The following is a 21,068-nucleotide window of genomic DNA, read 5'->3' on the forward strand; positions in this document are numbered from 1 at the left end:
GGTTCAAGGGTGCCAGTGCTAGGTACTCATTATGATTCAAGGGTGCCAGCGCTAGGTACTCATTGTGGTTCAAGGGTGACGGTCCTCTCAGTCCTATCTGCGGAAGTATTTGGTTTTCATTGATTCCAAAGCCTCCCAGCATAAAGAGCTAGAACCCTGCAGGTGGAGCTGGTAGTTGCAATGCTGCAGGTTAGTGCCCTGACAGCAGAGTGAAACAGCGCATGCTGCAGGTTAGTGCCCTGACAGCAGAGTGAAACAGAGCATGCTGCAGGTTAGTGCCCTGACAGCAGAGTGAAACAGAACATGCTGCAGGTTAGTGCCCTGACAGCAGAGTGAAACAGAGCATGCTGCAGGTTAGTGCCCTGACAGCAGAGTGAAACAGAGCATGCTGCAGGTTAGTGCCCTGACAGCAGAGTGAAACAGAGCATTCTGCAGGTTAGTACCCTGACAAAGCAGAGTGAAACAGAACATGCTGCAGGTTAGTGCCCTGACAGCAGAGTGAAACAGAGCATGCTGCAGGTTAGTGCCCTGACAGCAGAGTGAAACAGAGCATGCTGCAGGTTAGTGCCCTGACAAAGCAGAGTGAAACAGAGCATGCTGCAGGTTAGTGCCCTGACAAAGCAGAGTGAAACAGAGCATACAGCATCCCTGAGTCTCAGAACTCCTGACAGTGAGGCCTGGCCCAGCCTTTTGGCTCCTCTGGCACCTTGCGATTTTCCCGTGGGAGCTATTAGCTGAGATGAAAGCAGTTTAATGGTGTTGACTGCAGAGTGAAACATTAGCTCTTTGTCGGCAGCCCAGGTCAGCCCCCCTCCACACATGTCCTCCCTATGTGGAACAGCCAGCTGCTGAGAGACATGCAACCCGAGCCTCTAGCGCACACAGGAGGGAGCCATTCCAGTATCTGCAGCCCCTCAATTCACCACGCTTTACTGTTAGACAGCTACAGTGAAGAGCGCCTCAGCATTAACCACTAGGACTGCTTCCCAGTCCTCTAATCCTAAACTGGTACTGCAATTCTTCATCTTCTCCCAGTCCCTAAGCTGTAAATACTAGGCCACACTACCCCACTTCATTCTTACCACTTTACCTACCAGTGCTAAACTCTAAAAGTCTGGTCAGGTTACACATTGTCATACTGCTCCATAACATTCACTACACAACTTTTAACTGGTCTTAAAAACTGTGGATATCTAGCAAAAAAAAAAAAAAAAAAAACAGCAACTTTATATCATTTTTGTAGATTACCAAGCAATTTTTTTTTTTAATATATAGCAATTTAGTAAGATCAATCACCATAGAAGGTTGACTTCATTAGATCTTTAAACTTTTTTTACACCCCAATTTTTAAAATAGACTCCAGTGGACAATCTGCATTTAGAGTACAAAGTCATTTGCAGATTATGATTTGGAGTAGTGCAAGGACTTGCAGCAATGTAGCCTTAACAAAGCTCCCCAAAATAACTACAGTGTGTTTCTGATTTTATTGATGTGTCATAGGGTTTAAAAAAAAAAAAAGATTTCAACAAGAAAAAGTATTTATGATGAAACTTGATGATTTGATGATGTTTGTTCCCTGGGATCCAGCAGTTCAACTGTTGGCAAGCCTGGTGTTTTTGCACAACTATCGCCCCCTACCAGGATCACAATGCTTTTAACATAGTTGGGCGTCTGTGTGAATGGTCAGGCTCCCCACTGCGAGAATTCGCAACAGCCTCAACCTGTCAGCCTGCCTAGAAATTTATAACCCAGCTCCATCCCTTTAATCCCTCGTGCCCCAGTGAGAAGAGAGCAGTCAGGGTGAGTCTGTCTCTCTCAGAGCCTCGGGCCCCGCAATCCCAACCCAGCGGCTCAGCTGCCTTCTTGTTTCTTCTACTTTTATTAATGGGGTGCGAACAAAATGCTTCCCTGTATGCGACAAAGGGAATGTAACACCTGAAGACCGATAGTTAAAATCCACAAATGTGTTTCTTTGGATTTTTTTTTTAAGGTGGTTCAGAATGTCCTGTAGAATCTCTATCCGGTGGTGACAGCACTCATGAACTTGTAGCCACGCAACAGTGTTACAGGTAAATCAAGATGGAGGAATTGATTTACATGGGGAAATAAAGTATATGCAGTAAATTCCAGTTTATATAGGGTACAGAGTGGGTGGGCCATTAGAAAATCCAATGACAGAGTATACAAAGCGATAATAAAGTTGTGGCTCTCATAAACTGTGTCTAATGCAGTTATACGAAGCCATAACACATGCACAGACAGTTGAATAAACAAGAAATATCCAGTATATTCACAACCCTGTGACATCCATTTACATGGAATGTAAACAAGAGAGGACAGACTCCAAACTCTCAAATACCTTCAAAGGAATACAAACCAGCAAGGGAACCAACAGTATACAGAGCGACAGGGCGCTAAATGAATTCTCCTTGTGATCCTGAAACTCACTGCACAGCAGCTTTGTTAGGCAACTCCCAGATTTCTGTCAATTTTCTTGCAGACGTTCTACATTCCACAGGACAGGTCTTTGCCCTAGTTAGTTCATAAATTGTGTTTAATCTAAAAAAAAGACATCTCTTCTACAAAATTTGTATCATTTCATAACAACATTAGTTGTTACTGAATCTTGTTCACTATCTTGTTCCGCAAGCAATGACTAGATGTTGCACAGCATAAACAGAATTGATTCAGGATCCCTATTATATATATTCTCAACATTCCTGTAGAAAAGAAATCTCCTTTTTCCTGTCCATAAAGGCAACATTTATAGACATTGCCTCACCCTGTAAACATTCTCAGCACATTTTCACATTACTTTTATACGTGCCCCAATTACAGAGGACTGCAGACTATAAACTTTTATTTAATAAAGACAATTTTTTCTGTTTTCGCTTTGATCTGGGACTCATGAGAGGAGTCTTTGCAAGGGTTTGGAAATTTAACTTGAACTCCAAACCCTGCAGCATGAAACAAAGGACAGCCTCAACAGCCTCCCCTACTCTGCTAACACAAGTCCTGCTCCGAATCTCGCCCAGACAGACAAAGAAAGACAAAAGGTCTGCATGAGTGAGAAAGAAGCACGTTGCTGTTCATTAGGGCTGAGCATCGCTCCAGTATTTACACTATTTCAGTGTGCTCAAGGATGCAGTGACAGTGGTCGAGACTAGGAAATGGAGCGCTTTTGTAGACATTACAGAACATGATGGGAGAGTTGGAGAGCTGGTAAGTTCAGTAGACGAGCATTTTGCTTAGTAGCAGTGTAGTGCAGTTCTGGAATTAGGTTAGTGTTCTTTTAGTTCCCATTACTTTTTAGGGCAATAGCAATGGCAAGATGAAAACTGAGTTGTCTTGTGTTTGTGATGGGTGTCCAGTTTTGTTCTTTGATTGAAGTTCTGTGTAACTTGGCAGCGAAGGAGATACATCTGGAACCTTGTGCTCGCCACATGCCATTAAAGCCAGATGTTGTGAGGCTGGCAGTTATCATCATTGGCAGTATTTTTATATAGCTATATATTGCTACAAGCAGCATTTCCTCCATAGCCGCCACTCCAACCTGAACAGGTGTCTGAATCCAGCTATGAAGCAGTGCGGCCTAGCAGTGAGAGTTAAGGGACTCTAAGACAGTTTTCAAGGTCTAGTAGTTAAAGCTGTCACTCATATTTTGGGATATCAGTGTGATCTGGGGTGACACCAAGGCCAAAGTAGCAACTCTTCTCTCTGTCTGGAGAGACAGCAGGTCAAAACAGGGATGGGAACAAAAGGGTTATAAACACAAGAGAGATTATTAACAACAGACCACTTTAAATCCTAATGGCTGTGAAAGCATTATTATTATTATTATTATTATTATTATTATTATTATTATTATTATTATTATTATTATTATTATTATTATTATTATTTTTAGTAGTAGTAGTAGTAGTAGTAGTAGTAGTAGTATTTGTTATAAAGCCCGAATGCTTGTTTTGGTAGCCTGGGACTGTAAGTCTAGTAAAGGGGTTACCTCCCAGCTTTGGGTGGCCGGGTCCCTCCTCTTCCCAACAACCAGCTTTATTTTATATCAGAATCCGTAAACACTATTAGGCTGTAAATTAGCTAAAAAGGTGCTTTTAAAAAGAAGCCCTTAAATGCTGCCATATGCAGGATTGCATGGGAACTTCCTGATGGAAACATGTTTATCTGAAATACTCAATTAGGTGTTGAAGCTGGGAACTGCTGAGAGAGAGAGAGAGAGAGAGAGAGAGAGAGAGAGAGAGAGAGAGAGAGCGAGAGAGAGAGAGAGAGAGAGAGAGAGAGAGAGAGAGAGAGAGAGAGAGAGACTCCACTGCCAGCTGAACACTTCTTTATTTCTCTATTAAATATTGCCTGTCAGACCAGCATATTTAAATGTTTATCTTAACAGGCCCTGTTCTTAAAGCTTTGGCTATATGAAGAATGTCTTTAATGCGACAAATAAACAGCTTGAAATTCAAAAAACGATGTTCTGTTGCTAACTCGTTTAAAGACACTCTAGAATAGTTTCCCTGTCTGATGTCTTCTTTCCAGCTGCCTCTGGGACTGAATTGAAACTCATTGGAAATTCATTCCTTTTGTTTCCCTCAGTCATCAGACCAAAATCAACACGGTTTGAACTGGGAGTCTGACAGTTTGAAATCCTAACTGATGAAACTCTGATAGAACTTGATAATCAGTTTATTTGGACAAATCCACAAGACCCAGAATCTTAGGCTTGCCTGTAAGTCTGTTGTAGATGACTGAGCAGTGAAACAAACATACTATTTTCATGGCTTGACCATGTATCTGTTTGAATGTTTAGTTTTGAAAAACTGAGGGACTGTGTAGAGTAGCTGTTAGACTGTATACCTCTGAGATACAGCAGCAAGAGGATAGTGTAGTCAGACCAGCTGGCCGGTCTTGTCCTCCTGCCACTCGACAAGCTCCTGGATTATGGGCCTTTTTAGGGAAAATATTTTCCCTGGCTCTGTTCCCTCGGCAGTGTAGCTGTAAATCTATGTGATTCCTCTGGTCAAATTAGGAAGAATAGTTACTAAGTTGTGAAACAGCCATGTAACTGGACGGATTACAGTGTAAAACCATTTAATCAATTCCACAAGGCAAACTGGATTGATTGTATCACACAATAAATAAATTATTTCTGTTTCTAAGATCCCCTCAAATCAAGAAAGATCATTAAGGGCTTACACTGCTTGAAGAAATTTCTGGTGACACAGGATATTTTGGGGTTATTATTATTATTATTATTATTATTATTATTATTATTATTATTATTAGCTCCAGTAGAACTGCAGTAGAACTGAGTGCTCCTTGCACTATGAATGCATTGAGAGTTCCAGGATACTAAAGCCCTGTTAGCTAATGAAGATTGTACTTGGAATCTTCTTGGTTGAGTTAATCGCTAGTTTTACATGCCCACTGTTCAATTCTAGAAAGATCCTACCTCTTGTTAGAAGGATCTTACCCCTTTACTTTAAAAATCAAAACTTGTTTTGTTTAGTTCCCAATTATGTAGGAACTAATGGCAAACACTTGTGTGCTGAAAGCAGTATCTCTGGCAGACTGGCAATTGTTCAGTGCATGTTTAACACCAGTTATAATTTAGGGTTGTCCTCAAATGAGCATAAACCTTTTGATATGAATATAATACAGCGCTGACATGTATTCAGCTTTGCAAATGGTATAAAACAAAGCATTACATTTTTTTTTTCTATTTACACATTTTTAAAAGCAGCTATAAGGAGAGTGGCACCGTGATTAAAATGTAATTCTTGGGAAGCTAATGTGAAATGTGCTACTCGATGTGAACTGTTTTGTTGGTGTGAAGGTTGGCGGACTGATTAATGCGCTCAATTCTATGATGTCTTTCCATACAATTTGTATGTATATGTTTAAAATCACGGCTCATTACATTTTTGGCACATTTTCTTTGCCGTTTTGGCTTGTGCAGTGGAATGTTTGTGACATATCCTTCTCCAGTATGTCTGGAGATTTGATTCCATAGCAGCATTTAACTTGGAAACAGCATGGGTCACAAAGCAGCGTTGTATTTTTTTTTATTATTAAACCCACCGTTAAATTGATATCCCAAAACTCATTCCACACTCCATGTAATGGCTCGTAAAATAATTTTAATGAACTTATGAAAATAAGAAAGAGGTTTCCCTGTAGTTCCCATTCCTCTCCAAGCCAGATGAGAAGAACAGATGGCTATCTGCTTGTTGTATTGCCTTGATACAATAATGCTGATGTATCCATCCACAAGATGGATCTGACTGGGGCACACTTTCCTCACCATGCTATAAATCTCCTAGAGATCGCTGGCAAATCCTCCCTCCCAGGCAGGGGCAGTATAATAAAGATCTCAGCAGTGGGGGCTGAAGGCAATGCAGGATTAGCTGAAGAGAACTCAGTGGGGAGGTTGGAATGCAGCATGCCTGCATGCAGACTGTGTGATAGTGCCAGCCAGCTCAGTGAGGTACCACTCAAGATACTAACTGTTGCTTCTTTGTAGTCTATGGTACCATTGTAGAGTCCTTTGAAAATAAAAAAAGCCTTATGATACCCTGGACAAGAAATCTTAAGCAACATTTAAATTTGTGTCAGATACTGTTACAAAACTGTAATATTTAGATCTCCATCAAACAAGTTACAGTGAGGTTCAAACTCGAATATCTTGTCATTGCTGGCAATGCGTGTGTCGATAAAAGCACCACTCAGAATTCTTGAGGTACTGCTAATTGTGTTCTAATTGTAATGGTATTCATTTTTCTTGTAGGATTACTGGCTGTCGCTGCTCTTCAAGCACTTGGTGGGTCCCCGGGTCCTGGCCGTGCACGTCGCTGGTCTGCAGAGGAAACCCCGACCTGGCAGAGTCATCCGGGACAAACTGCGCATCTACGCACACTGTACCAGCTTCCAAAAGTGAGTCCCACCCAGATCAGCAAGCACCCGCCAAGGACACAAGGGTGTACAGACCTGTGCCTCTCCGTAGAGTTTTACACAACGTCTAGGAACCTCTTATCCAATTAGCATGAAACTTAACAAAAAAAGTATTAAAATCTGGCTTTTAGTTTTTGTACGTACTGTATGCCACACTTACGCTTATCTAGAGAACCACTTATCCAAGTGTGATGAAACGTAGTTAAAACATTATTTACCACAAGTAATTGAGTATCACCATCTGGTTATATATGGAACCTTACAGTTTGTAATTTGTACATTTTTACGACATATTTGCCGCTACCTGTAATTTAGTTTTTATAGTAGCGGCAGGGGTGTACTGTATGTTACCAAATACTTGTTCAGTTTGTGGTTGACAGTAATAGTTTGTGGTCCTAGGCTGCTTGTGTTCTGTAGTAATATGTCTAATCACCAGGGATTCTTGAAATAAGCTCCCCTGTGCAAATGGGCTGCTTTGTTTACAAAAATGAACTTTCTATATAGTAAATAAGGGAACAGGCCTCTTTGGGCATGATCGTGGGTTTGTTTCTTCAGGAACAGTAACCTCTGTTCCTAAGGGACGTAAGGACATCTGGTAAGCGAACCCAACGAGGAAAGCGTAAATGTATAACTCCTTATCTGACAATAATAAAGATATATAAATAACTGACATCAGACACCCAATCTTTCGGAGAGCAGAGCCATAAAAGTTAACGAGTATCAATTATCAAGCGCGCTGGGGCCCTTTTTTAATGTGAAAGAGCTGCTGAAAGGTGCCTGGTACCTTCATCCCGTCTCAGATACGTTTGGACTACAGGGCGAACAATAGACAGGTCTGTCCTGTGACAAGATAAAAAGTGCCATCGTGCCCTTTGAAGGCAGTTATCATTTAACCAGGATGATATTTACCGACCCCAGGCTTGTCAACACCAGAATAGATATACTCCCCACGCCCCGCCTTGAGAGAAACTCTCGATTTCAGACAGGGCCACCTTCCTCACTGCATTCTTTTATACAAGTTCCTTTACTGATTTCTGTTTTACAAAACTGTTACAAAACATGTGTCAAAGCTAGAAATATAATATATGATACTGTTATTCCCCTTTATGACTAGCAAGCAATTACTAAATCTCAAAACAAGTGCTGCTGTTTGGAACCTGTTTGCTTCTTGTGTGTATTCAAGTTTGGATCCCTCCCTGCTCCAATAAGGAAATAGGAATATATACACTCTAGCGGCTTTCTGTGTACAGCTATTGCCAAAAGGTATGCATCGCCCTATAGAATTAACTTATTTTGCTTCATAAAGTCGAAAGAAACCTGCTGAATAATGTTATGTTAACATACTGAATTACATACCGCTTTGTAGTTTTCCATATACTAAACAAAAAACTGAAAAAATTGGCTTTTCGAAATTTTACATGAAGTACTGTACTACTATTATGGCCTTTGGTAGACTTTTGCAATATCATTTTGTAGTTTCTTTGATTACATGATATTTAATAAAAGATCCAAATTATTTTGGTTTTTTTTGTCTCAATATGAAACTCAAGGTGGTGCAAAATGTTTGGCCGTAGCTGTATATTGAGTGACAATAACAGTGTACAGCTTAACTGGGTACAGCTGGAGGCTCCTGTTAAAGTATGCAGGAGTCCTGCAAAAAAAACACTGGCTGGTACAGGCAGCCAGCTGGCTTTGGGGTAAGGATGTGCAGTTCCAAAGGTACAGAGAGACCCCACACTAAGTCCCTGCAACAAGCTGCTGCAGCTTCTCCTGGTGGTTTGCAGTCCAAATAAATATTGATTCACTTAATTGGAAAAAGAGTGAATGGTGTATACAACAGGGCAGGGAGTTTTCAAAAGCAGCTGAGGTGTAGGTATAAAGCTTTGGTCCCCATGCCCACACACTGTCACTCACCCCTAAAATTGGAGTTATTTTCCAAAATAGGAGATACGGAGGCACAGAAACCCTTTCAAGATACCACTAGCAAAAGTTCAAAGAACTACATCGTATATCAACCCACCACCTACAGTACAACAATAAAATCATAAAGCAAAGAAAACAGGATGCCTACTTTTATTAAGCTATAAAACCTGATTTATTAAACTGTAAAACATGGAATTTCTATGTACATTTACCCACTGTCACTTAAATGTTAAGTTCAAATTTAAACGAGAGATTGAAACACTTTCCTCCCCAAACTCCTGTTTTTTCCTCCTTCCAGTCACAATTACGTGCGAGGATCCATAACTCTCTATATTATCAACCTTCACCGATCAAGAAAGAAAATTAAACTGGCCGGAACTCTTCGAGACAAAGCAGTACATCAGTACCTGCTACAGCCCTATGGGATAGAAGGTCTGCAGGCAAAGTAAGTATGGGATCCACCAAACTCTCCTACTGTTAGAGTTTATTAAGAATAAGCATTACCCCAAACAAAAACGTGTTTCTGGAAATCGGGAACTGTACTAAACTGCCAATATAAAATTAAGAATAAGCACACATTTTTTCATTTTGAGGTAAGTAATAATAATGATAAAAGAATTAGAACATACTGTGACAACTTCCCAACAGTCTCTGGTTTATAATTTAATTAATGAGATATGTACAGTGGATTTCATTATATCCATGGCTTCACTTACACTAATGTTATGCTTATATGCTAAATATTAGGGTTTTTCTTTGGCATAAGGCAGGTTTGAGTTCTGTGTCTCATCCACGTAGGGGCATCCCTTTAAACTGAGCATTGGGGAAGATGTTAAGAAGTACTGTTGAAAGGCAGCTGAATCATGGGTGGCAGAGCGCCATCATTCTGTGGAAAAATTGAGACCCTGGCACCAGCAGTGGTGAGATAGACAGGGGAGCAGTCAGACACCAGCATCAGAAAACCTAAGAGTGTGTATGTCTGGGTATTTAGAGGATATGCAAGCACGCAGATTAGCCAGAGAACTCAGCCCTAAACTATGAATGGTTCTGTAAGTTTACAAACAGGTTAGGAAGAGCGTAACTCAAAACGTTAGGCCTGGGACGTACCTAATCAAATCTGTGTAATAGGCAACAGTGAAATTCACACTCTCTACTTCATATAACATCATATATAACTTTCAAAACTCAATCAAAAGATATATTGAAACTTCATTAAAAAATTTACAAGGTTTGAACATGTATATGAATGTAGAAACATGGGTCTTAAATTCATGAATTATTTACCCTCCAATATAATATCCTGGTTCAATACATAAATAATATTACAGTGCTTTCTTATCCAATAATACATTGGACTTATTGCAGCTCCCAAGGTGGTCTAAAAAAGCCAAGTGTAAACAAGGTTAGAGAGTACAATATTGAATACAGTTGTTTAAAGTATTGGGCTGCCAGCTTCAGTAAATCATAATCTATGACTATGCACTTAGAATTGGGTTTAATCCATAAGGGCTAAGTATTAAGGAATAAACTTCCCGACTTTAGTCTCCAGGGCTCTATTACATTTCATAGGTATTGAAAAGAACTACCCAGGTTACTACAACTTGGCAGACCTTTTCCATTTCTAATCAGCTGAGAAAAGGCGGTGTGACATTTTTTCCCAGGGAATGTAAACAAAGTGGGATTTCTGGATTGTCAGATTATTGAGGCGTTGATAAAACAAACAGCAGGTCAAAAAAACTATTTGATATAAAGTGTATTTGTTCTGGAAGTCTTTCAGGAACAGGGATGGGAAAATTGGAAAGGACAATGTGGAAGTTCTTTTCATATTGTCCAGTTCAGGTGGTTTTTATGTCACAGTTAAATTTAGGAATGATTTGAGGAACAGATTGACAGGGATATCAAATAAAACAGCTCATTAGAATTCCTATCAATGTTCTGCATGATCAAGGCCACTTTTGCAGATGAGTAGGACTGAAGTACAAGAAGGTCAGAAGAACTTGCACCCACAACATGGTCCTACCCTCCAACAAACACCGGGACATATACTACCCCTGAAGACAAGACCCATGAAAATCCAAATGCCCTAGGCTTGGTCTCTGGAGATCAATTTTGTCAGACAGTTTGAAAATGGTTCAAATGAATGTCAGTATTGAGTACAGGCTCCCCAGGGGACAGGAGCATGATTTTAATTAGCAGCAGATGATGTCTTGGGGGATCCTGTCCCATTCTTTAGTTAGTGCAACACCAAGCTCTCTGATGTAATTGGAGGGTGCAGAGCTAATGAACACAACGTCCTAGAAAACCCCAAAGGTGTTCTCTGGGATTCATGAGACCTTCTTGGTGGCTACTCCATAGCCTCTATTGTCCCATGCTCAAGATAATCCATGACAATCCTGGTAGTGTAACAACAGGATTCTATGTACTGTCGAGCTGTTCATATTCATCAATGTTGCACACAGTAAATTGTTATCCTCAGGCTCTTCAAACTCAAATATGTCGCTCTTTATTGGATAGATGAAATCTTGAGTCATCAGTGATCCAAACAGGTTCCCAATGAAAGAGCTGCCAGCTCTGGTGATCAGGGCAGTATTCAAGACAGTATATTCAGTGTGTCATTTGTAGATCTGTAGCTTGTCATTTTTACCTCACATCAGACTCATGCAATTAGTTTCTCACAGTTTGGTCTCATGTTGACTCTAGTTGCTGTCCTGAAGTTGATATTGAGCCCATGTACGATGGATTCCTCACTGCTATATTGTGTAGATATTGGTCATTGTGTTGTGTGGTTGACCTCCCATGACCATGTCCAGGACGTCTAGCATACAATCTGTGGTTTGATAACATGCCCACAGTCTGCAAACAGAAGGGGACGCAGTGAATTGGCCAACGACACATCTACCCCAAATTCCAGAATTTGAGCAGCTCTGGAAGTCTGGACTTCAGTCACAAATCTTTGTGTGCCACCCTCTGCCTCATTAGAAGGCATGATTGCAATCCAATCACAAAAACAATTTTTGCTCCATTCATTTTGTGGAGGAGTGGCATATTGGAGGCTAAAGTTTCTGATCTCTAATCTTACTTAACTACTGTGCTTGACAGTTTCTAACATCGAAGCTCTAAACCTGAATTGAGCCCATATATTATTTCTGTATGATTATCATCTGATGTGGCATTGCCTTAGTACTGCTGAAATGTGATTACAATGTAATTATTGAACCTGTAACCTTTAGGGGAGAAGGACCCCTTTCTGTTTTAGTCTTTGAAAGATTTAATTCACAGAGGAGAATGCTAAATGTGTGGACAACATTTGAGAAAATGTCCCTACAAAGATAGGAACACCTGAAAAAAGATGTTGTGGGGACGTCCCCACTTTGTAAAAAAATGTTTACTAAATAGCTTTCAAAAGAAAAAAAGAAAAGTGCCCAAATATTTAGTTTGTTGTCGACTTTCACCCTGTGTAGAGGTAGGGGTATTCAGAACTCTTAACTGTACAAGAAGAGTTTTTTGTAAACAATAACCCTGCATGCTGTTATACTAATTTAGGACCACAGCAAGTATTTAATGAAATTACACCTGGGTAAAGTGACCTGTAACAGATTGGCATCTCAGCCTGTTAAATTAAATGGCAAAACACAATCATAGCATCAGAGATGGACGTCTTACCGTTCAATTAAAGAGCTAGTTATGCAGTCAAGCGCTTACATTCATTTCACTGTGAGAGTGTCTCATGTTTGCTAATATTTGCTGAAGACTCCTGTCAACACAAGAAAGTCTTGTACCTTCACAACTGTTAGTATGCAGACTCAGTAACCCAGATATGTTCCACATGTTCTAAGCATGTGTTTCACTGAAATACAGTGATTGAAGAGGCTCTCCAGCTCTATCACCCTTAGTGAGCTTCAAAATAGTGAGATGAAAAGAATCCATATTTCATGTCTCTAATAACCCTCTTTTGATTCGTTACATTCATTTTGATATGTAATATTGCCAAACATGGTCCAGGTTTTACTTGTCTCTGGCTTTTTTTTTATCCTGTCAAAGAAATGAAAGAGAAAAGTGAGATGAACATATCCCAGGAGAACCACACACATCTGTACAGAAGCAATGTTAAAATTCTGAACACATGGAAACATAATTTACAGTAGAAATCACATCAAAATGCTAACTCTTCTTAATACATAGCACTAGATACTTAACAAAGTACCTGCTGTACAGTCTCAGTCCAGCAACAAAAGTAATTAGCATGACCATAATAGCTGTTAAATCTGAACGCAGTTGACTCGGCAGCTTTATTTTAGGCATCAGCTTAAATCCATGCCTTACTTGTGTTTAGTGTTCAGTGGTCCTCCTTTTAATATCAGTATCGCTTTGGATTAGACAGGCATTGAAAACTATGTCAGTCTGGAATCTAACCCACTTCCTTTGCAGTGCGGTCCACTTCTGGTCTAGGGTTGTTTTCTTTGGTATGGCCATCCACTAGGTTGTCATTGGATCACTGCTGAAGTCAGTTCCCCACCTGTGGCTTTCCTCAATAAATAGCCTTCATTGAGTCTTGCAGGGTGTTCGTGAATATAAACATTTCTTCTTTTTGCTATGGTATGCTGGACTACAAGAAAAACAAATACATGCTAATTTCCAACATTTGAGATTTAAACATATAGACAGGCTGATCTAAAATCAGGCATGCCACCCTGAGCTGGTGATAAATCAGCTGCAGATGGCTGGGGGAGTGATAAGATGGTGATCAGTGTTTAATCCGATGTCTTACCTCAGGTCTCAGCTCCAGGTGATTAAGTGCTTGTTTAGTGACAGCCAGATCTGCTTCGAATAACAATCGGTATGAGATAACAGGAAGGATTTGGCGGCCTCAGAATGTGGAGCAGTGTAACCTGGGAAGCAAGCAGGAAATATGTGACATCATCCTGCTTCTGCTCACACACACATACCTTATTACCTTCAGGAAACCTAAGTAAACACTTTTCTGGAAGAACTCTGTTTCCATTTAAACAGTACATGTCTTTTGGAACTAGTTTCTAGATGATCGCAGGGCTGCACACGCTTGGTCAGAAGTGTATTATAGCTTGTAATCTGGACGGGTCCCTGCTCCCTTTGGGTAGCTTTGTTAATGGGTCAATCACTAGCGAAGCACATACAGTATGAGATGGGTTAGGAATGGTTGCTGCAGGGCTGGATTTGTGACTTATATAAAGGAGGAGGAAGCTTAGGACAGGATTTATACCAAAGCCAGGCAGGAGGATAGGGAGAGAGAAGTACACAGGCAGCTATTGCTGTGCCCTGTTAATAAAAGTGCGGGGGGTGAAACACTACTGGTTGCAACTGGGAAAATTATTTATATCTTTATCTTTTCTAACAAAGTCACAGGCCAGCTCCCTATGAGATCTATTTAAACTATTTTTACCAGCCAGGAATTTCTGGTCCTTTTAAAAGTCCAAGCAACCACTTCCTGCTGGCGTACCTGTGAACCAGAATCCTAACAGTAGAGGAACAGCATCCCCAACAAAATGGGCTCAGGGTTCAAGGTATCAAGGTTTACACTCCAAAGTGCAATTTGCATAATTTTTTGGGAAGGATCACAAAAAGTTAATGTATGAAAAAAAGTATATATTTTTTCCTTTTTTTAGAATATACATTAGTTCAAATTGGAGTTGAAGGCTTGATTTATTTTGGTTCAGTAATCTTGACATTAAGGGTATATCTTAAAAATTAGACTGACATAATTGGTGACAGAAATTGGCACATCTTGACCCCCACCCCCATATTATAAATAACAACTGTTTGAAGCTGTGAGCTCAATTGTTCCTGTCAGAACCTGTTTCGTCCTGTCACAATCCTGGGTTGATTTGTGGCTTAAAAATCAGATGGGGTGGTTAACAAGAATGGCTCCTTAAATTGCAAATAAATGGCTATACAATAGTAATGTTATTAATTACTCATACTTCTGCAACGCTCCATCTGTCTTACGGTATATGTGACAACACCACCCTCTAGTGAACAAACTTTTATATTGCATGCAGATTTCTGTCTTAAAGGTATGCCACTAACAGTGATAGTAGGATCTGTTTATTTTAAGCAAAACATTTTAAAAGTTCTAAATTAATAAAATATGTATATTATTAAAGAAGGTTTCCAAATCCATTTTCATGTTCTTGACACACATCCCTAAAAAAAAAAAATCTGTGGACGGTTAGTTCTTTACTGAATTCAGTGTCTACATTCACCAGAATTTGTATTTATTGTAAGTGGAAAAGCAGAGACAAAAGTCTGGAGTTTAGGGAAACTGATCCTACAGAGTTGTGCCTGTTCCCAGATTCCCAGCACCTAGTTATGTTTTATTGATTAGGAGTTTAAACAAAGACATGTTTATGTTTCTAATAAAAACCAGGTTGTTTCTGCTCCCTGCCCCTCAGGTCTGTCCAGCTGAACGGAGAGCCTCTCAAGATGTTGGACGATGAAACTTTCCCAGAGTTAAAGCCCAAGATGCTGCGCTCTGGACGCACAATCGTCATGCCGCCAATGACAATCGGTTTCTACGTGGTCAAGAACGTCAATGCGTACGCCTGCCGCTACAGATAGCTGCAACCCTGCCACCCCCGACTCCCAGACCTCAAGTCACAGACTATGCTCCGTAATACTATTCCTTTAGTCAGTCAAGCAAGGTGTCGACTTTTGGGGAAAAAATGGACTTTAGGATCCTGGTCAACTTCCGTTATGCTGCGTTCATACACAGACCGTTCAGTGAAACGAGCCTCTGTAAAGAGCTTTACAGTGAGCTAGCATACCAAGTTCACAGCAATGGCATTACAAATTATGAATTTTGATGTCTCCATTTCCTGTTTGTCTGTGGCAGCAGGTCACTGGGTGAAAACACTTCAGGGTGATAAAATGCAGTGCAAAAACAGGTTATGTGTGGGTAATAAACCAACAGACATCACTGTAAGGCTACTGAAAGGACGGGTGACTGGGGAAGAATCAGTAACCCTTACCAACAGCAGCCAAGACCTTGTAGATCTGCTCAAAGAATATTGCTCTTGGCAAGGTGGATGTCTTATCATATTCTCACTGACCACACACATATACACACACGCAAACACATACACACACTGAGACACACACACACACACACACTGAGACACACATACACACCATTTTCATTGAGGGTGAATGTGCACAAATTCCATACAAAACCTCTTTATGGAGGGAAGCAGAGTCACAAGTTTTCTGCTGAGTGTGGTTCGAAATCAACAACAACAAAAAAACGCTTTGTTTCAAGTATTGCAATCTGAAGGGAAGCATGGTGGCATTCTCCACACACTCTCTCACACGCACAGCATCTCTGGAACATTAGCAGGACGTTCAGTACTGGAATTTTGGACACCAGTGTGTTCTCTATTCACAGGACCTGTGTGGATTCAGCAGGAGTGGCTGAGAGGATTAGTTCAACCACAGGAAAGGCAATCCGCTGCACAGCCATGTTACGCTGCTTTCTCTTAATATGCGATGTTATAAATCTCAAACTGTCCTTGCAACATAGCCATGTCGCTGTATACATCTGGCACTATTTAAATAGTTGCAAAATCTGTATAAACAGAAAGACGTTTTATGATATAATCTTAATAGAAGACGTATGCACTGTTCTGTATAACAGTTAGAACCCCAGTGGTTTAGTTGAACTCCCCATTGTTTGCAGATTGTAGGAGCTCACTGTGGCACATTTACAGCAGCTCTGTGTGAAGTTTTCTGCATACCTGGGCTCAATCTTAAAAGAGAAATGGGAGAAGATTGGAAAAAAATGCTGAGAAGAGATACTGTAAGGGCATGGGTGGCCATCAACTGTATGCTCCAGGGTAAAGATGCTCATACTTCAGTGGTTAAAGCAAACAAAACACACACACACACACACACACACACACACACACACACATATACTATGCTGTAATAGGCAAGAGGTGATTGCATGTGTAAATGTTTTAGAGGGTATTTGAGAGGCAGTGTGGTCTAATGGTTCTAGCTGAGGGAATGGGAGGCAGTGTAATAGAGAGAGGGGATGCCAGTGTTTTTGAATGGTTAGATGTGAGGGACAGCAAGTCAGTTTAGCTCAGTAGTTAAAAAGAGAGACAGCTGAAGCCAGTGGGCTCACGTTTTTTTTTTATCCTAGTGGGATTACTTCTTTTTCTCCATTAATGTTGTAAATGTTCTTTCTTAAATTATATTTTCAGAACCAAAAACGTAAAAAAAAAAAAAAAAAAATACTATATACTGTATATATTATATAGAAATATGCGTTAACCCTTTCAGTCCTGGTAGGACCTCAAGGTCCCGCCTTATTTTAGTGCTATATGTTAACATATGCCATCCGAAAATCACGTTGGTATTCCTCGGTCCCAGTCTGAGGTAGTGTATAAATATATGTAAAAAAAAAAATCAGGGCTGAAAGGGTTAAACTTAAAACAGCACGTAGTTGCCATCAGAACCCATCTTGATAAGGGATACATTTGTAGGTGCACATTTTACAACTCACAATCAACAATGGCACCATGGCAGGTGCAGTGGCTCTCTTAAGAAGGTCCTCTTCAGCAGTGAGAATGCTCATGTACTGTAGATTGCTTTATATGTTGTTCTCCAGTCAGTATGAGGCACTCATCTGCTGGCACTCTGTTGGTTACTATGTCTGTAAAAGCTATTTGTTACAGATATAAGTCATTTTCTTCAGAATGTGTTTGGATTGTTTATGTGGAGTTGTTCATATTTTCTTTTTTGTTCATATTTTCTTTTTGAAGAAAATTATTTTATTTCGGAAAATTCTAAGACTAACATTTTTGTGTTAAGAGTTTATGCAACAATAAAATAAACAAATACAATTTAAAAAAAGATTGTGTCCATGCTGTAGTGTATGTATCGTTATAATAAAATAATGCACTACTTATATAAATTGTGCATGTGATATAGGCTTTGTGATATCAGTAGTGTACTGTCACACAGTACCTTAAAAGGAATCTTTAGTAGGCAGCCTGGCTGAGCTTGGAGTCAAATATCCTGATTTCAAAAGCTCAGCTCAGCTGCTGGTTTAGCTGTTATATTTCAAATGGATTCATGGATTCATTAATTACATTAGATGTGCTGATCTTAACTCTGTACCGTGACCTTGGGATGGGGGGTGGAGGGACACTATCTCTTCTGTCTGAGCCCGACCCTTAATCCAAGGAAACGAGCTGGAGTGGAGAAATGGCATCTCAGCAATTGGAAAAAAAAGAGAAAATGAATCTCTGCTGTTTGGGTATTAGATAGCCTAGAAGCAACAGTATAGTCAAACTGGCACATTTAAACAAATGCATATTGCAGCAAAGAAAATGTATTTCTTTTCACACTACTGATACAAAACACACATCGCAGTATTTTATCAGCAACTTTACATGATCAAAACGAAGGCATACAAAGATCATTACATTAAGAGGTTTTCACTGTACTGTATATATAATCATAGGCAACATGGGAGACACATACAATGTACCGGTAGCTGGCTTGTTGCCTTCTCCTCCTACCTCTCTGGCTAGTCAATGTGTTGCACAGGCCTTGGGAACTCTGTGATATGAAGCCCACAAGAGAGACACTAGTTAGAGAAGACAGCGTGCCAGTGTTTTATTAAATGCTGCAAAGTTTGCTTTCTGAGACCCAGGGGTGATCAATCTCTCTCAACATGTTTTTTCACTGATTTGTAACTTACCTTTTAATGATACACTGAGATGTAAAGAGCAAGCTGTTTTCAGGCATGCACACTATTCAGGGTGGCTGAGCAGCTTTGTATATCAAGCCAGATACAAAGCCTGTCACCTTTTTAATTTAGCTATGTGATTCCAGCACAGTGGATCAATTTACTACATTTTTTCCTAAGCACAAAATCTGCAAACATTTGTCTTCAAAAGGAAATGAAACTATTAATATAAAAAAATGTAAAAACAAACCATTGTATTAATACAGTTAAAGGTTCCTCTATGCACAATGTGATTACTACTGAATTTAAAGGTGTTTGGATCTGTTATAGACTTGAATTCTGGTAATTCAACCTCCCATTGAGGGCCACACATTGTCTTTGCTTTTTAAAGTGGAGTTACCTTGCTGTACTGCTCTGTAAAAAAAAAACATAACATTCCAGGTCAAACATTCTCTTTAAAACTGTGTCAACTTTGACTTTTTCCCTGTAATATAGACCCTTTCAACACACATTTCTTTCTTCATTTTCAGAAACATATAACCTGTCAAACATTAAACTTTTACAAGTATTTGTAAAAGTATGTGGCAGTAAATTAATACCAAAAAAAGGCTGCATGTGAAAAGGTGCCCTCTCTTGGAAAGCCCCAAATCACTACAAATATGTTTTATTTTTGTATTATTTTACTATGTATTAGAAACCCTGTATTATGAGGTAGATTAAATGATAAGCCAGAAAGTGATTAGCTGACCTCTACAGTAGCTCTGATAATAAACACAGAGCTATGCAAAGTGGGCATTAATGCACAGGTAAACACTAGCACCTTAAAGGGGTGTTCTATAACTATAACTTTTTTTTTTTTTTTTTACATCTGGATACTGAAAATCCCTTTCTAGAACCATGATTTAAAATTCCTAAACTTGAGGTAAGCCTATAAATTAATGAGTGAAATATCCCCGAGTTTGATTATAATTTAAAGAAAAGCTGTGCGGATCGAGTCCCCTCAGTTGAGGGGCAGCTGATGAGTGGACACGCCTTCAAAGAGCCTCCGCTACTGCAGCCTGTTTGCTCAGAGCAGATCAGCGGGAGGGAGAGCCACAAGGAGCCCGCAGCACCACTGCTGTTCCCAGCAGAGCCAGGGCAGCAGATGTTCCTGGCAGCCCGGCACTTGCTTTGTTGTGGCAGGAGTGGGGATTGTCTTGTCAGAACAATGTTGTGGAGCAGCCCATGATGGGAAACATTCCCGCCTGCCAAACCCTGCAGCTATGCAAAGCATTCCCGAAGTCTGGGAATAACCGGGATAATCCAGACCAGCCGCTCTGCATGACCATGAAAGGCTGGAAGAGGCAAGAGGGGACCGGGAACCAGAGCTGGGATAGAGGTACAGGAAGCCACAGCAGGACGATTTAAAGGGATGCTAACCATGAAGAAGTTGCATACTGAACTACACAATCCTGAATATACCTAATGAACTATTGCATGGACTGTAAATGGTTTGGCTTTGTAAATAGATATAGGTAATTGTTTGTATTGAACCGGAGAGTAAATAAATACCCCTTCCTGTGTACAGTATATCCATCGCCCCCCATACAGAGTGCCCATTATTGCCTCTATAGCCCCACAGACTGCCTCCATTTATTAAGAGTCAGAACCTATGTTAAAATCCAGGAAATGTAAATATATACTGTATTACTGTATATAATTTTTTTTCTCTCTGTATAATTAAATATGATGTACTGCAGCCTAGTGGTCTGTACAGAGTCAAGCTATCTTTGCATGACAAACTCTCAAACTCTATCCCATGCAAAAAGTAACCAAATCTAGAATGAAGATAATTGTACTGGGAATCTATTTTGGAACGTAGGCTCATTCCCCAGTTCTAAAGTGGAAGACGTGAAGTGCTATTAACTGTTTGAGCGCAAACGCTTTCTTTCAACATAAAAAAGTTGTGACTGATGCTGTGACATAAGATTTGGACACGTGTCTTTGATGCTGTAAACAACAAATGAGGTCCTGTAGTTGTTGGGTCAGTTTGCTGGCGAACTGTCATCGTAATGTTGTTTTGAAGTTGAAAATGTTTTTCTTTTTGTAATGAATTTTGTTGGATTATTGGCAGCACTGGAGACAGAGGTCCTTGATGCAAGTCTATCCTGGATTCAAAACACAGTCTCCATGCCCATACAATCCTGGGCCTCTATTTCTGAGACTAAAACCTGCCAAGGGGATAAACTGAGACTATAACTTTTTAGGCCAAAGTTAGATTCAGACCCCGCCCTCCAAAAGTGAAAGGATAGTGCATTAACCTGAATGCCACAGACTTTTATATTTGGGTACTAAGTGCATTTTTGGCAGGAAAACAAAATATATCATAATTTATTCATTTTGGGTCATCTTCTGAAGTAATTTTGCCAGACAGACAGACTACTTTTCATTATATATATATATATATATATATATATAT

The 21,068-nt window shown here is 40.0% G+C and overlaps 1 protein-coding gene across 1 annotated transcript in view; it reads left to right on the forward strand.

Annotated features, from left to right (window-relative positions):
* The window catches only part of LOC117417872 (inactive heparanase-2-like), a 68,130-nt gene extending 50,361 nt beyond the window's left edge, over positions 1 to 17,769 (forward strand). Inside the window, exons 10-12 of the mRNA XM_034030256.3 lie at positions 6,794 to 6,939; positions 9,179 to 9,325; positions 15,309 to 17,769. Coding sequence (XP_033886147.2) covers positions 6,794 to 6,939; positions 9,179 to 9,325; positions 15,309 to 15,474 — 459 coding nt within the window. The 3' untranslated portion in view covers positions 15,475 to 17,769. The remainder of the gene's footprint in view (positions 1 to 6,793; positions 6,940 to 9,178; positions 9,326 to 15,308) is intronic.
* The last annotated feature ends 3,299 nt before the right edge of the window (positions 17,770 to 21,068 follow it).

This window comes from Acipenser ruthenus, chromosome 13 (genome assembly GCF_902713425.1).
Source record: "Acipenser ruthenus chromosome 13, fAciRut3.2 maternal haplotype, whole genome shotgun sequence".
In the NCBI taxonomy this organism is placed as follows: Eukaryota; Metazoa; Chordata; class Actinopteri; order Acipenseriformes; family Acipenseridae; genus Acipenser; species Acipenser ruthenus.